This window comes from Otolemur garnettii, unplaced genomic scaffold, assembly GCF_000181295.1.
Source record: "Otolemur garnettii isolate 467f Iridium unplaced genomic scaffold, OtoGar3 scaffold00116, whole genome shotgun sequence".
Taxonomy (NCBI): Eukaryota; Metazoa; Chordata; class Mammalia; order Primates; family Galagidae; genus Otolemur; species Otolemur garnettii.
The window spans coordinates 6,014,324-6,031,689 of NW_003852511.1; the positions used below are offsets into that span (position 1 = coordinate 6,014,324).

The 17,366-nt window shown below is 38.6% G+C and overlaps 1 protein-coding gene across 1 annotated transcript in view; it reads right to left on the reverse strand.

Moving 5' to 3' along the window:
* Positions 1-6,135: 6,135 nt before the first annotated feature.
* The window catches only part of SLC5A4 (solute carrier family 5 member 4), a 56,158-nt gene continuing 44,927 nt past the window's right edge, over positions 6,136-17,366 (reverse strand). Inside the window, exons 12-15 of the mRNA XM_003797457.2 lie at positions 14,768-14,936; positions 12,293-12,508; positions 9,119-9,221; positions 6,136-6,480 (exon numbers count right to left, since the gene is read on the reverse strand). Coding sequence (XP_003797505.1) covers positions 6,266-6,480; positions 9,119-9,221; positions 12,293-12,508; positions 14,768-14,936 — 703 coding nt within the window. The 3' untranslated portion in view covers positions 6,136-6,265. The remainder of the gene's footprint in view (positions 6,481-9,118; positions 9,222-12,292; positions 12,509-14,767; positions 14,937-17,366) is intronic.

A 17,366-nucleotide genomic window follows, 5' to 3' on the forward strand; every position in this document is an offset into this window, starting at 1 on the left:
AAAAAAAAAAACAACAAAGAAGAAAGTGGTATATTAAAGTTTCCAGCAGAACTAACCCTCTCATTAATTTTTATCAACATTTGCTTCATGTATTCTGGGACTGTATTTTTCAGTGAGTATTATTTAAGAACAAGTTATTCAGACCCTTATTAAAAAAGGAAGGCAAACTTTACTTAAAACTATTGCAATCAGTGTCAGGACTACAGTAATAGAATTTTGTGGTAGGGGAGAGATATTGGGCTCAACTCCAAATATAATAAAGAGAAATGGAGTTTTATAGATAAGAAGCAGAAAGGTGGAGCGTTGGTGGATAGGAAATTACTAAGCAGCTGGAGAAATTCTTGCTAAAATGACTGTACAGTATTCTCGCTGAAGGCCGACCAGGGTAATCAGATATCACCTAAAGGACAGTGGGAGATGAGGATGGTGTTAGATATAAAAAATGACTGGGTATCTTTGGTGGGGAATTCTGGACAGACCAACTTGACGGAAGTCTTGCTGAGGGTAGGCAATGCAAGGATGAACACAGAAGTCCCATAGGTTGGGCCTACTCATGCCAAGGGTTCAGAGGAACCCAACTAAAGTTTAGTCAAGGACAAAGTCTTTGTTAGTATGTGCTTGTAATTGTTATGTCTTCTTGATGATTTGATTCTTTTATCAGTGTGACATCCTTCTTTGTCTCTCCTAACAGGTTTTATTTAAAGTCTATTTTTTATGGTATTAGTATAGCCTGGCTCTCTCTTTTGGCTGTCATTTGCATCTTTCCCCATTCTTGCACTCTTGAACTATTTCTATCTGGGTCTAAAGAGAATGTCTTATCAATAACATACATTTGAGACATATTTTTAAAAACACAGTCTAAGGATCTTTGCCTTTTGATCAGAGAGTTAAATTTATTTATATTCAAAATAATTATGGATAAGGGGAGGCTTATGTCTTCCATTTTGCTATTTTTTTTCTTTGAATCTATAATATTGGGGCTTTAATCTGGAGAGAGAAAAAATGAGTATCTACTAAAACTTTTTCCCATTTTCCTCCTGCCCCTGGGGCTTCTAGTCCTAAGGAAGTCAGTGAAGTAAGCTGGGCCTGTGGCCTCCCTGTGCGCAGCCGAAAGCAGGCAGACCCACTCCCTCACGTGTGGAAGGAGGCTTCATTTCTATGTCCCATTGCCAGAGCAGGAGCCTGGGCAGACTTTTGGGCTAGGGCCTACCTCTGAGGCTAAATGCAGAAAAAGCCACATTTACTGTGCCATTTCTGCATAAAGATGCAGAAACGAAATGAATTTCCCTGGGAACAGACCATTTGGGAGTAAATCCAATTTGTCAGAGGCCAGGCTGAATAGACTGGTGGTGCAAGGATTCTTACTTTATCAGACAGGCAAATGGCTATTCAACCTTCCATCCTGAACTTAATAACCCCCTAGCTTACCACCCCATTTTGCTATTTTCTGTATGTCTCATACCTTTTTGTGTCTCTTATTTCTTCTAGTTATGCTTTCTTGGGTGTTTAGCAGATTTTTTTTCTTTTTCTTTTCTTTTTTTTTTTTTTTTGAGACAGAGCCTCAAGCTGCTGTCACCCTGGGTAGAGTGCTGTGACATCACAGCTCACAGCAACCTCCAACTCCTGGGCTCAAGCGAGTCTCCTGCCTCAGCCTCCCAAGTAGCTGGGACCACGGGTGCCCGTCACAACGCCCGGCTATTTTTTGGTTGCAGCCGTCATTGTTGTTTGGCGGATCTGGGCTGGATTCGAATCTGCCACCTTAGGTGTATGTGGCTGGCGCCTTAGCTGCTTGAGCCCCAGGCACTGAGCCGTAGATTTTTTTTCTAGTGAAATGTTTTGATTTTCCTTATTTATTTATTTATTTTTGAGACAGAATCTTACTCTGTAACCCAGGGTGGGGTACCATGGCATCAGCCTCACTTAATAACAACCTCAGGCTCTTGGATTCACTTGATACTCCTGCCTCAGCCTCCCCAGTGAAGGAGGCTTTAATAGAGACAGAGTGCTAACTTCTAACTTTAATAGAGACAGAGTGCTAGGATTATAGGCATGAGCCACTGTGCCTGGCCCAATTCTCATTTCTTTTTATGTGTATTATTATTATTATTATTATTTTTTTTTTGCAGTTTTTGGCCAGGGCTGGGTTTGAACCCACCACCCCTGGTATATGGGGCTGGCGCCTTATTTGAGCCACAGGCACCGCCCTATGTGTATTTTTTTGATATATCCTTTGTGATTGCAGTGGGGATTACATTTAGCATCCTAAAGTTATCACAATGTATTTTGAATTGATATCTTCAAACACATACACAAATCTGTTTTTCTTTTTAAATATAGGTTTTATTATTATTCTAGTCTGATGAGACCAATGGATCAGCTGACAATTGTTGGAAAGATAGTTTGTTACTCACAGTTCCCAACAGAAGAGAGCATGATGAAGCACCATGGTTGCTCAGAGGGCAGAGGGAATAGGAAAAAAAATGTGGACAAGAGTATTTAGTATGTGTTTTTCAGGAAAGAACAGGCAAAACAAGGTAAGCAGGCTAAGTAGGATTGGCTGGTTTATGTAATTTCAGTGGGCTTCAGGGTGGAGGGCATGTCCCTAGTTGTCTGATTCTTGGTTCTGTATAAATTAGGGCAGAGGGATAGTAGCTAAGAGTATAAGAGCCCACCAAAGAAGATGATTGAGGGGTATGGAATTTCATTGCACATGAAAGGTGAGCTCTGAATGTGAGTCATCATTTACTGTCTGAAGGAACTGACTTTCAGTGGGGCATCTCTCTGGGGTCTGCAAGGTACCAGATGGCAAAACATCAGAAACACGTGGTTAATACATTCCTCTGCAATTCCACCTTCCATTCTTTATGTGATTGTTGTTACAGATTATATCTTTATACATTTTACAATTATATCAATTTTATAATTAATGATTATACAATTAACCATTTTATAATTATACAAGTTATATGAAGTACAATGCATAATAATGTATACTTTACATGTTATACATAATAAATCTATATAGAGCAATTTAAAATAGTTTTTTAACAATTTTTTCTTTAAGTCCTGTAGGAAATAAATAATGGAGTTACAAACTAAAAATACAATAATACTTGCCTGTTTAACACTTTTACTTGTACAATGGTATGAATGTTTGTGTCCCCTCAAAAATCCATATGTTGAAATTCTAACCAGAACTCTCATGTGTGGGATTAATGTCCTCATAAGTAGGCCCCAGGGAGCCCATTTGGCTCTTCCACCTTCTGAGGATGCAAGATGGAAATGGACTCTCACCAGATACTGAATCTGCCGGTACTTTGGCCTTGGATTTTCTAATCTTTAGAACTGTGAGAAACAAATTTCTGTTGTTTATAAGTTGCCAAGTTTATGGTATTTTGTTGTAGCAGACCAAATAGACTAAGATAACTCAAGATCTTTATTTTTTAATATAGCTTTGACTTACTGTCTGGTGTTTTTTCATTTCAACTACTATAGTAGTTCATCATTGTAGATCTATTATAACAAACTCTCTCAGTTTTGTTTATCTGGGAGCATCTACCAGCCACATACACCTAAGGAGGTGGGTTTGAATCCAGCCCGGTCTGCCAAACAATAATGACGGCTGCAACCAAAAAATAACTGGGCATTGTGGCAGGCGCCTGTGGTCCCAGCTACTTGGGAGGTGGAGGTAGGAGACTTGCTTAAGCCCAGGAGTTGGAGGTTGCTGTGAGCTGTGATGCCATGGCACTCTACCCAGGGGGACAGCTTGAGGCTCTGTCTCAAAAAAAAAGAACAGTTTTGCCAGATGTTGAATTCTTTTTTTTTTTTTTTAACAGTTTAATGTATTTTAATAGCAAACTTACAACACAGCACAGAAGACAGCATTAAAAACATGTACTTGCATGAAGGACAACTCAGAAAAGTATAGTGAATGGATGGAATCTACTGTATGATAAAAATGCTACAAACACCATTTAGTTGCCTTCAATAAGAAATTTACTTGTTTTAAAAAAATCCAAATGCTGGCATTGTCCAGAAAAATTTAACAGGTTTATTTATAATTGTTATAAAGTTGAACTGCTGAAACTTGTTCACTGAAACATTTTGACACGCTTTAATGCTGCCCATCCCCGCATTTTATATTAAAAATTCACACAAAAATGAAAATGGAAAAACTGCCAATACCTGATTTCTGTCCCCTATTTTTCCAGTCGCAATCATATACTTAAGCATTTTTTGACCCCATGGGGGGGGGGGAAATCTAAAGTTCAGAATTACCAATAACAGGAAGAAGAGAATTTTTTTTTTTTTTTGATAATGAAATGTTTTCCCATCATAGCAGACTCTTAAGCACGTTCTCCATGTATACCGTGTGCTAGGTGGATGTCTTTTGGCATAATTACACGTTTGGCCTGGATAGCACACAGGTTGGTATCTTCAAAAAGGCCAACCAGATAGGCCTCACTTGCCTCCTGCAAAGCACCAATAACTGCGCTTTGGAAGCACAGATCTGTCTTAAAGTCCTGAACAGTTTCTTGCACCAGACGCTGGAAAGGAAGTTTACCAATCAGAAGTTCAGTGGACTTCTGATAACGTCTTATTTCACGGAGTGTCACAGTACTGCGCCTGTAGCGATGAGGTTTCTTCACCCCTCCAGTAGAGGGCGCACTCTTGCCAGCAGCTTTTGTAGCCAGTTGCTTCCTGGGTGCTTTACCACCGGTGGATTTGCGGGCAGGCTGCTGTGTACGAGTCATGGTATAAAGACCTCCTTACTTACCTCCTTTTTCGGCTGGAGCTTGGTGAGCTAGAGGCAGCGCTGGTGTTAGACAGCGACGTCAGCTGCGAACACTGAATTCTTTTTTTTTTTTTTAAATTAAATTATAGCTGTGTACATTAATGCAATCATGGGGTACAATGTGCTGGTTTTATATACAATTTGAAATATTTTCACCAAACTGGTTAATGTAGCCTTCACGGCATTTTCTTAGTTATTGTGTTAAGACATTTATATTCTACACCTAGTAAATTTCACATGTATCCTTGTAAGATGCAGAGATGTTGAATTCTTATTCAGGATCTTTTCTTTCAGCTCTGTAACTATATCATGCCAGGGAGGTCTTTTGGCCTTCTTGGTTTTGGGAAATTGGCCATTAGTAGTTTTCAAGATCCCTTTTATGTGGGAGTCACATCTTTCTTGTTTTCTTCAAGAATCTCTCCTTTGTCTTTGGGTCTCAAAAGTTTGAGCATAAGAAGTCTTAGTGTGGGGCTCTGTAAGGCTATCCTATTAGATCTAAAGTTTTTTTGTGTTCTTGGATTTGTAGGTTCATGTATTTCATCAAATTGAGAAAATTTTCAGCCATTGTTTCTCCAAATATTGTTTCTTTTTTCTTATTTATTCTTAATTTTTATGGATACCTAATAGTTACCACTTCAAGGATTTTATCCTGTAGAAGCAAGACTACTGGTGGCAATCTATGTATAAATATAATCATGGCAACACTATTTGTGGTCACAAAAGATACTTTACCTGATATACATCTGAAGGGGGAATTGTTAAGGAAATCAAACATATCTAATATAAATTATTATGCAGAAACTAAAATAAATATATTTGATCTACATTAGTTAAGCTCAGTGATGTTCACCATGTACTAGAAAGAGAGAGAGTAAATTGCAAAATAATATAGCATTTGAGTACACTCTTTAAAACAAAGCAAAGACAACAAAACCCCAAAAGGACATTTAATTAAAAACAAGTCACAGAACCCAGAAGCCACAAGAAAAAAATGAAACAATTTGACTAAATAAAAATTAAAGCTCTGTACAATAAAAAACAGCATAAACAAATTTAAAAGATAAGTCATAAACTTTAAGAAAAAATATTTCATGTAAGGTATGTGATGTACCAAATCATAACCGAATCATCATGTTGTAACCCTTAAATATATAGTGTTTATTTGTTAAAGCAAATAAATTTTTTTCAGTAATGCTCAAAAAAAAAAAAAGAATTTAGAACTATTTGGTTTAGTTTATACACATATGGGGCTGCTTCACTAATTTTATAAATTATTAGCTCTTCCACTTTCTTTATTGACACAAAGGAAAACAAAAGCAAAAGATCAAATCAGTCGTCACTTCACTAGATAATAGCACTGGTTGCTCATCTCCCCCTTTTGCAACACTACAAAATGTAAACTGAAAATTAATAATATTACTTTTTGCTTCATTGTTAATAATTCTTAATTATTCTAGTGCCTCAAAGAGTTCAGGCAAAATAGGCGTAAACAAAGACAACCACAGCCAGGAGGAGGATGGCGTTGATGTTTACCACAGTCCTCCAGAAGGGCCTCTCAGACGTGTCGGTCAGCTTCTTCCTAAGGGCCTCTTCCTCCTCCTTGGTCAGCTTGGGTCCCGTCTCCTGCAAACCGCAGAATAAGTCCCAAGTCTTCCTGAGACATCCACGAGATTGTTCAGAATAATCTGAAACAAAGATAAACAAATGACCACCAAATTTGGGAACTGGAAATCCTTGTCAGTGTAGGGCTATAAGCAATGACTGCAATCACTGGTAAGCATTGGATAAAACCCTGAGGAAATGTAGATCAATTGGATATATGAAATTAAAAACTTTTGCATGGTGTAAAGTTCAATGAACGAAGTAATAATAAGTGACTAAATGGGGGAAACACTTGTATATTATATCACAAAGGATTTAATATCTTTTTTTTGAGATAGTGTCTTACTATGTCACCCTCGGTAGAGTGCTCACAGCAACCTCAAATTCTTGGGCTTAAGCAATTCTCTTGCCTCAGCCTCCCAAGTAGCTGGGACTAAAGGTGCCCACCACAACATCTGGCTATTTTTATTTTTGTTGTAGTTGTCATTATTGTTTGGCAGGCCTGGGCCAGGTTTGAACCTGCTAGCCCAGGTGTATGTGACTGGAACCCTAGTCGCTGAGCTACAGGTGCCAAGCCTAATATCTTTAATATATAATTAAATAAAGTATATATATAGAAAAGACCTTCAATAGCCCCATGTGAACAAAAGAGAGGAAGAAAAAGAAAAAATACAAATCACTTTAGACTCACCCAAAAAGAGAAATTTAAACTAAAACTATACTGAGGTAGTATTTTCCATCTATCAGTGCCAAAAAGTCAAAAGTGTCTCAATGTGCTATGTAAGGGAGTCTGTGTGGAAACAGGCAGTTTCACACCTTGCCAGGAAAGCTTGACTCAGCTCTTATGGAGGGATATTTGGTGGTACATAGCAAAATTGCGTAGGCATTAATTCTTTGATCCAACAATCAAATTTCTCAAAATCTATCCCAAAGGTTTATTGGCAAAAATACAAAAAGATTTATATATAAGGCTATTCATTGCAAACCTGGAAAATTTAAAGCATACTTCTCACTCAAATGAAAAATTGTACTGGAGGCTATACTTAGAAATAAAAGATAATGAAAATTATATAAATTAAAATCGGTGAGATACAGCAAAAATTTTATGTTGAGGGAAATGTATGGCTTTAGTTATTGGCATTAGAAAAGAAGAAATTGGCTCGGTGCCTGTGGCTCAAGTGGCTAAGGCTCCAGCCACATACACCTAAGGTGGCAGGTTCGAATCCAGCCTGGGCCCACCAAACAACAATGACGGCTGCAACCAAAAAAATAGCCAGGCGTTATGGCAGGTGCCTGTGGTCCCAGCTACTTGGGAGGCGGAGGCAGGAGACTCGCTTGAGCCCAGGAGTTGGAGGTTGCTGTGAGCTGTGATGTCACAGCACTCTACCCAGGGTGACAACTTGAGGCTCTGTCTCAAAAAAAAAAAAAAAGAAAAGAAGAAATCAAATTTCCAGATTTACTAGAAATCAGTGAAGTGATACCCAGCTTACCTTGGGGGAGGGGGGAGGGAACTCACAACAGAATAAACCCAAATAATGTAAATGAAAGGGAATAGAAATGAAAATAGAAAGTATTAGCAATAAAGCCAAAAGTTGGTTCTTTGAGAAAAGTAAGCTAGATAAGTCTCAGCAAGACTTTTTAAAAAAAAAGAGAAATCACATTATATTAGAAATTAGAAGGAAAATATAACTATAGAGGCAGCAGAGATGGGTAAGTAGATATCATGAATAGCTTTATGCCAATATGTTTACAATGTGCACTAAAGGGACAAGATACTAGAAATACAGAAATTAAAAAACCGATTAAAGGAGAAATGGACACTCTAAATAGCTCTATAGCCATTATGTAAATGTGATAATTAGTTAAGAAATGTCCTCACCCCCACCTCATAGCTCTAATGGTATTATTATTGGCAAAATACGAAAATAGTATTCAGATGCTATTTCAGTCTTATTGAAATTTCCATAAGATGAAAAAATGGGCCCAATTCTGATTTATCCTATAACATTATGATCTTAATATGAAAACTAGACAAAGATTAAGTACAAAAGAAAAAAAAAGAAAATACTAGGCCAGTTGTACTCAGGAGCACTGATATAAAAACGTCAGAAGTAGGAAGTCTTGACTCCTCCTTCAAACTTCACTTTGGTTTTGAAGAACCAAAGTGAAAACAAGGAAAGCAGTTAGTGTGCAGTCCTGAAGTGTGGAACGTTGTCGATGGTTTAAAAAAATGAGGTAAACAAAGAGTCTTGGGGAGGGATACTGGAGAAATTTTCATGAAGGAAGTGAGATCAGAACTTAGTTTTTAAAGAAGGAGCTTGCTGTGCGTGAGGAAAAGTGAAGAAACTTCCCTGCCTGGAATAGAGGGTATATCAGAGAGAACAGAGAGAAATAAGACTGGAGAGAAGGTGCAGCTAGATGTTTAATCATAGTTGATCAAGATGGAACACTTAATGTGTAATGAGGAACTGTAACTGATTGACGTCTCAGTGACTAGGGATGGATGGTGGGTGCACAGACAGACTGGCAGACAGGCGGATGACTAGGTGGATTTCGTATGTCCTCTGTGGTTGTCCCAAAGGTAGGATTTTCAAGTTTCAGTTTGCTGTAAACCTAACAGCTCTTTCAGATGCCGAATATAGTGGCATTAGAAGAAAACCACCAAGCCCAGCCATCCACACAGAGCTCCTACGTGGAACCTGAGGGTAAGCCAGGTATTACCTTCTTCAGCACCATCCTCAGTTTCCTCCTGCTTTTTCTCATCTGCATCTAAATCGATTCGTTCCTCTGTACTGTCCCGAAGAGCCCAGCACAGGCGATACAGCTGAACAGACCATACACAGGTACATAAGTGGGGGCGGGGGGGGGGCGCAAATGTTTGCAGTATTATAATGGTACCTTTTATTATCACATGGTTAAAAAAAATCAAACTTCACAAGAGAGGATAAATCTCAAAGGTTCCCTACTCCACTCATGCACCAAAAACACACTGCTATCCATTTTAAATTATTTCTGCTTTTAATTCTGCTGTTACTCAGAACTCTGAATAATTTGCATAAAACTTCTGAATTTTTAATTTCAGAGATGTTAAAGATTTAGCTAAGCTACACGGTACCCTGGCTTCACTCATTTTCGTTATCATCCAACTGTTATTATTTCTTTCAGTTTGTCTGGCGGTTACTTTCATAACTTATTTAAAATATCTTTTTTTCTTTTCTTCTCATGCTTTTATCTTGTCACTAAGAACCCTAAGCATAGCTTCATAAGCTGTTATTCAGAGCATTTTTGTTTTTGAGACAGAGCCTCAAGCTATTGCCCTGGGTAGAGTGCTGTGATGTCACAGCTTATAGCAACCTCAAACTCCTGGATGTAAGAGATTCTCTTGCTTCAGCCTCCCGAGTAGCTGGGACTACAGGCACCTGCCACACTGCCTGGCTATTTTTTGGTTGTAGTTGTCATTGTTTGGCAGGCCCAGGCTGGATTCCAACCCACCAGCTCTGGTATATGTGGCTGGTGCCTTAGCCACTTGAGCCACAGGCTCTAAGCCCAGAGCTTTTTTTTTTTTTTTTTTTTTTTTTTCCATGAGGTCCTGGGTTTTCCTTTGATGGAAGACTATTCTTTCTTTCTTTTTTTTTTTTTTTTAAAATTTTTTTTTTTTATTAAGTCATTTATACATGGATCAAAATACATTTATGCCATTATGGGATTCAATGTGTTGATTATTTGTACAAACAGGAGTGCTTACATCCTACTAATCAACACAGCCTTCACCTCATTTACCAGAGCATTTCTTATGTAAAATCCACTTTCTTTGTTAAAACTTTTTTTCTTGGGGATCCTTGAATTCCTGTTTAACTTGGACTAAATAGTTCTAGTCTTGTTGAACAACTATCCTCCTGGGATACCTCTTTTCTGTGCTGCTAGGGGAGGTCCACAGCACCTTGGATTACCTTCTCTGTTATCTGTCCCTTTTGAAAGTTCAAACTTCAGAGTGTGTCAATAAACATAAACATAAATTACAGAAATAGTCTCACTGATCCTTCAGATAAAATCTTTTTTCTAAAAATTAATAATATATTACAGTTATTTCTTTTGGCAAAAATGAGTTTTAGTTCATTTATTTGCAAACTATGATGTTTTCTAGTGTTCTTTCATTTAATTCTCAATATTCAGCATAAATATCCAGCTATAAATTCTGCTGACAGGTCTTTGGTAAAGGAATTTGAACTGCCCTGTGCTTTGGGTCTGTCATCTACACATAATCTATTGGACACCCCTCAAGGAAATATGTAAGTAAGTATTGCTGCAAAGAGTGTAAGTGATAAATGCAAAAGACACAAAAGTGATACATGTTAGTAATAAATTTGAAAAATGTCAAAGAAGTATTTTTATATTTTAAACGTGATTGATATTTTCTGGGCCTCTGTATTGTCTGCCATTCCCAGAGATATCTCTTGCTGAAAATTTCAGGTGTGACTGCTTTAAGATTTTTCTTCCTGGCTTAGATAAACGTGCATATGCTTACATGTATTTTATTTCAGAAAGTGCTATTACATGGTGCTATGTAATTCTGTACTTTTTTTCCACTTAACTATAGTATGGACATTTTTCAAAGAAAAGAACACAGCACTCTCATGTTTCTAAATAGTGCATAATATTCAATGTTCAATTATTGTGTACCCACTCCCTTTGTGATGGAAACTTGGATTGTCCCCATTTTTGTTTCTTTGTTTCTTTTTTTGGGGGGGGACAGCATCTCACTATGTCACCCTTGGTAGAGTGCTGTGGCATCACAGCTCACAGTAACCTCAAACTCTTGGGCTTAAGTGATTCTCTTGCCTCAGCCTCCCAAGTAGCTGGGACTATAGGCACCTGCCACAACAACTGGCTATTTTTTTGTTATTGTCATTGTTATTTATCAGGCCCAAGCTGGGTTTAAACCCACCAGTCCTGGTGCATGTGGCCGGCACCTTAACTACTGAGCTATGGGTGCTGAGCCCCCATTTTTGTTTCTATTTGGAAACTTTTGCTGAGAAGATCCTTATACATATGTTTTTCCTACTGTATGTATATTTCTATCTAATAAACTCCTCAAAGTGGATTGTTGACTCATGAGGTATAAGAATTAAAAAATTGATGCATACTGGACAATTGCCCTCTTATGAGTTATAAGATTTATATATTTACCAACAGTTCTGGACTGTGGGCCTTTCCTCAAATCATCACCAACACTAGGCATTATTCATATTAAACATTTTTTTTCCAACTTGAAAGGCAAAAATAATCTAATTATCTGTCATCTCCTTTCCTTCCCCCTGGTACCACGTGCTTTTTAATTTTTTTCTAATCTCTGTGTTCATGTTCACTGTTCACATTCATATCCATGCTCATTCTGTGTATGAAATCCAACTGGCCCCACACAGGCCCCGAGCATGCGTGGCCCAGATGATAGCTCTGCTGTGAAGTCTTTCCCAGTCTCTTAGGCAACACTGATCATTCTCTTCCTGGTATCCAGTAACAATCGTATAGATTTATCCCACAATTGCATTGTGACATTTATAAAGTTTGATGCCCATTTCCCAATCTTTTACTTTTTTCTTTCATTGTGCAAAGAATGCTGTATTTTTTTAAAACCTTATTGCTGGTGAGAGGGGGTATTTTATACACCTTATCATGAACATCTCACCAATCCCTTACTTCTTAATTCACTGGTGCTTTGCACACACTAGGTACAAATTTTTGTTTACTTGAATGACTGGATGATGATTTCTTGGGTTTATTATAGTTCTGGAGGCACAGTGATTACAGTGCCTGGGACTCATACACTGGCAGCAGCTTTAGAAGGCAGAGGACCCTTATTTTAAAATAAGCAAATATCATTGCTCATCTACTCACATGGACTTCAGGAATGGGTTTTGTTAAGAGGGAAATTCCCAGGACGGCTAGTGTGGTGCCACAGAAGAGAATGATGGCAAAGTACAGATAGTGCACTCCACAGATAATCTTGGGACAGTCACTGGCAGCCAGGCAGCTTCCTGTTCCAAAGGCGAACTCTGCAATCATTCGAATGAGGCCCATCACAAGTCCAATGATTAGACCCCAGAATGCTCCCTGCACAGAAATAAAAACAAAATCAAAGTGTTTAGAAATGATGATAAGCTCATTCTAGTAAGCCATAATTATCATCTTGCCTGCTTTCTTAATTAACAGCCACAAACCAATGCTGGGGGTGGGGTGATCAGGACATGCCAAAGCAAACTGATCCTGATTCCTCCACTGTTATAAGGGGCTGTTTTAAGGACCGAGAGACGGCTTCCCTTGAGCACAAAGTCACCAAAGCAGAGGAAGTTGCTAACGTGTATATGGGCGGTTGTGTTGCTCTCTGTGGTCCTGAAATACCATTGCACTGTTGATCCGCAAATTCCAGGACACTACTGTCTACGTTGGTCCAAGCTGAAGTTTTCCTTGACTTTTATTTATTTATTTTTGAGATAGAGTCTCATTATGTCACCCTTGGTAGAGTGCCACGGCATCACAGCTCACAGCAACCTCCTACTCTTGGGCTTAAGTGATTGTCATGCCTCAGCCTCCCAAGCAGCTGGGACTACAGGCTCTTGCCACAATGCCTGGCTATTTTTTGTTGTTGTTGTTGCAGTTTTCATTGTTGTTTAGCAGACCTGGGCCAGGTTTGAACCATTATGCCTCTGTGCATGTGGCTGGCAGCCCAACTGCAGAGCTATGGGCGCTGAGCCCCTTGACTTTTACTTTATATGGTTTAAAACTTTTATGGTTTATTTCATAGAATAAACAGGACTCTGAATTATGTCATACAATTTTCAGAGTGGATATTAGATAGTTTTGAGAGTTCTATTAAACTCTTGACAATTGAAATTATTTATTTTCTCTGGGAGGTTAATGGTGTTATGTTTTAGGAAAACCGTCTTTCGTGAAGATTTAATGGTATAAGCTTTGGATGGTTGAAGACCTGAGTCTGAATCCTAGGACTCACTTACTAATTTTAGTAGAACCTCTGTAAGTTGGTCACACAGGGACTGTAACATACTGGTCAATGTAAGGAGGTGTCAACATAAGGAAGTAGGCCTGCTAGTTCCTGTGGCACTTGTATGGTTTATGAAAATTAGGTTAACTTAAGGAGATGGTCAACCAGGGAGGTTCTACTGTATTAACTAACACATGAAAAGCACATAGATATTAACCTCCCTGCATAGATTCCTTATCTGAAAATCATCATAATAAGGCTAGTACCTAGGAACAATAAGGGAGTCAGTGTAGTCAGTCAGTCAGTCCACTGTAATCAATCAATCTCTCTATATATCATAACAACACTAAACACATTTTGAGCCCTCAGTAGTGTGGTAGATTTTCTTCTAGGCATTTCACATATTAAAGAAGTTTTTTTTTTTTTTTTTTTTGAGACAAGGTCTCACTCTGTTACCCAGGCTGGAGTGCAGTGTGTGATCATAGCTCATTTTTTCAGAACTCTTGAAAAAAAATTTTAAACAATTAACCAGGAGTGGTGGTGCACACCTGTGGTCCCAGCTTCTCAGAAGGCTGAGGTGGGAGGATCCCTTGAGCCCAGGAGTTTAAGATTACAATGAGCTATGGAGGGTAAATGGTGGGACCATTCCAACGGTTCATATTACAAGGGTACATGTCAATTCTATTAAGTATAGAGTATAAATGTCTTGGCACAATAATTAAGTGAGGTGAAGGCTATATCAACTAGTTAGATGTAAGCACTTCAAATTGTATATAAAATCAGCACATTGTACTCCATAAAGGCATTAATGTATACATGATCTATGTGTTTATGACTTAATAAAAAAATTTTTTTTTTAGTTCTCATAGAGACAGGGTGTCATTATGCCCAGGCTGGTTACAAACTCCTGGCCTCCAGTGATCCTTCTGCTTTGAGCTTCCAAAGTGCTGGAATTATAGGTGTGGATCACTGCACCCAGGCACTTTTCACATATTTTATCTCATTTAATCCTCACAGCAATCACATAGGGGAAATTCTATCATTACCTTCATTTCACAGACAGTCAAGTGATTTGTGTAAGATCACAGGGATAGACATGACTCGGCTCTGGCAATCTGTCTCCCAAACTTGTGCTCCTCAACACTGTACCATGTGTGCACACGATAGTTTGTAAGAAATAAAAGACTCTACTATGAATACGCATTATTATTCTTGTTCTTTAGTAAGCATTAGGAATTGTGACTGACCTCAACTGAAAGTGAGATGGACCATGATTTGTATAAATAGAGTAGAAAGAATGAATACTGATACCCCCATGAAGACATTTTTTCTCACTCCAGCATGGAAAATGCTTTCCAGTTTTCACTTACCTGTTCATTGACTCTTCTACAGAAGATGGCGAGCATGAAGACAGCTGCAATGGGAGGCCCAAGGTAGCTAGAAATCGATTCTGTGTAATGGATCAGTTGTCCACTTTGAGATACCTCTACTAGAGGGACCCACAGGATGCTGATCACAGTTAATAGAAAGACAAATATCCTGGCAAGAAAACAAACTGATGTGAGACCTTTCACTTGATCCTGCAATCATAGGCATCAATCCATTACTAGGCATCTTCCCAGAAGAAAAAAAAATCATTTTACCACAGGGACATTTGCACTAGAATATTTCTTGCAGCTCAATTCACAATTGCAAACATGCAGTAGCAACCCAAGTGCCCATCAACCCATGAATGGATTAACAAACTGTGGTATATGTGTACCGTGGAGTACTATTCAGCCTTGAGAAAAGATGGAGACTTTACATCTTTTGTGTTTACCTGGATAGAGTTGAAACACATTCTTCTTAGTAAAGTTCCACAAGAATGGGGAAAGATGTCCCAGTATACTCAATACTAGTATGAAAGCAGCATATAAATAACTATACATCCACATGGAAAAAAACACAAGTAAAGTCTAGTGAGGGGGAGGAAAGACAGGGGAAGGAGAAGGAGGGAGGGTGATTGGCGGGATCTCACTTAAGGTGCACAGTGTGAGGGTGTTCAGTACACCCCTAGGTGAAGGGCTCAACTACAACTTGAACTTTACCTTAGAAATAAAAACAATGTGACCTAAATATTTGTAGCTTTATATCAATCTGAAACCCCCCCCCCAAATCAAAAACCAAAACAGATTGCAGTGAGCTATGATGATGTCATTGCAGTCTAGCTTGGGCAACAGAGCAAGACCATCTCAATAAATAACTAAATAATTATAAGAAGAAATTATAAGAGAAAAAGTATCATTGCTGCTTCCATTGTGTTTTAGTTTTTAAAATTCATTCTTTTTTTAAAAAATTAAACTGTATACATTAATGCATTTATGATGTATAATGTGCTGATTATAGATACATTTTGGAATGCTTACATCAAATTGGTTAACATACCCTTCATCTCACTTAATTATTGTGTTAAGACATTTATACTCTACACTTAATATATTGATTTTGCCACTTCCTGGTTTCCAAAGAAAGTCAAGCTCCTTGACCTTGCAAGAACCCATGCTGTGCTGCTGATTATCTGCTGGTAAAATGCTGGTTAAGCAATTGCTTGTTTGTAATCAGTCATAATAGATCCATCTATGAGGTTAAATATCTAAAAGCAGTTCAGATGTCACCACTTGATTAATGATTCTCTAATGCAATGTATATAGTATGTCAATTGGAAATAACCCCCCACTGTTTCTATTAACCTGTATTTATTTGTATGATAAAATAGGCTGACATTTACTTTTGTCCATTTCCTAGCTTGCAGGGAGTTAAGTATGCAAAGGTTAGAATTAAAACAGCCTCTATCCTAGAATGCAGAGAATTGGCAAGAAATGCTAATTTATGCATTTTATTACATGAATACTCTGGCAGGTAGAAAGAACTGGTAAGTGGTAAAAGCCTGGTATAAGCTCCTGAGGTCTAGGGAGCACGATTCATTTGCCTTTCTAAGCCCCAGTGTTCTCTGAGTTTGTTGTGGAATATTCATTCACTAAGTGAACAAACACACCAGACTGTGCAAAAAAGTTATCATCTCTCCTTGCTCATGGGAAACAGAGAAGCAGTGGTGAGGTGGGGACAGAAATGAGCATTTGGGTAGGAGATTGAGGCATAAATATCTCACTTAAAGGCTATAAAATCTCTGCATTGCTGCAACAGCGAAATTTGGTAAACCATGGAAAGTCTAAAACATAATAAGGATACAGTAGATTATATCCACTAGTTTCTTCGTTATCATGCTTAGAAAGCAAATCTTGTCCCCGGTCACTCAGCTTCAGTTCTCTGTCACATGTAGGCCAAGATCCAGAGTTGTTCTCTGGCTTAAACAGCCCTGCATGAACTCTTCTCCACCCGCCCTCCTGACCTTGGTTCTTATCACTCTCTCACTTGTCTTCTTTGTCCTCAAACACACCACACACGTGACCAGGGAGGAACACAGCGCTGGTGGCTCCCTCCCCAGGGAGCCATGTGCTGACTCCACACTTCTGAGGGCTCTGCTCAAATGCCTCCTCCTGGGGTGGGGAGGGGCTCACTGAGCACCTGGGCTAGGGACCCACCATTGTGCTTTCCTCCTTTAATTTTCATACAGCATTTTTTTGCCACCAATGTGGCATACATTTATTAACTATCTATCTTCCCCACAAAGGCATAAGTTCCATGAAGCAGGAATTTTAAAAATGTAAGTTTTTAAAAAATCTTTTTTTCCTTATTGTTTGGGATTCACTCAGGGTACAAAGAATTAGGTTACACTGATTGCAGTTGTTAGGTTAAGTCCCTCTTGTAATTGTGTCCTGTCCCCAAGAGGTGTACCCATACAATGTGACCCCCATCCTTCTCCCTCCTCCCCTCCTCCACTTCCTCATTCCTCTACCCCCTACCTTGTATTAGATCATCTACTGTCTTCATATTAGAATTGTGTTTTGGGAGATAGTGTTAGGCTCAGGT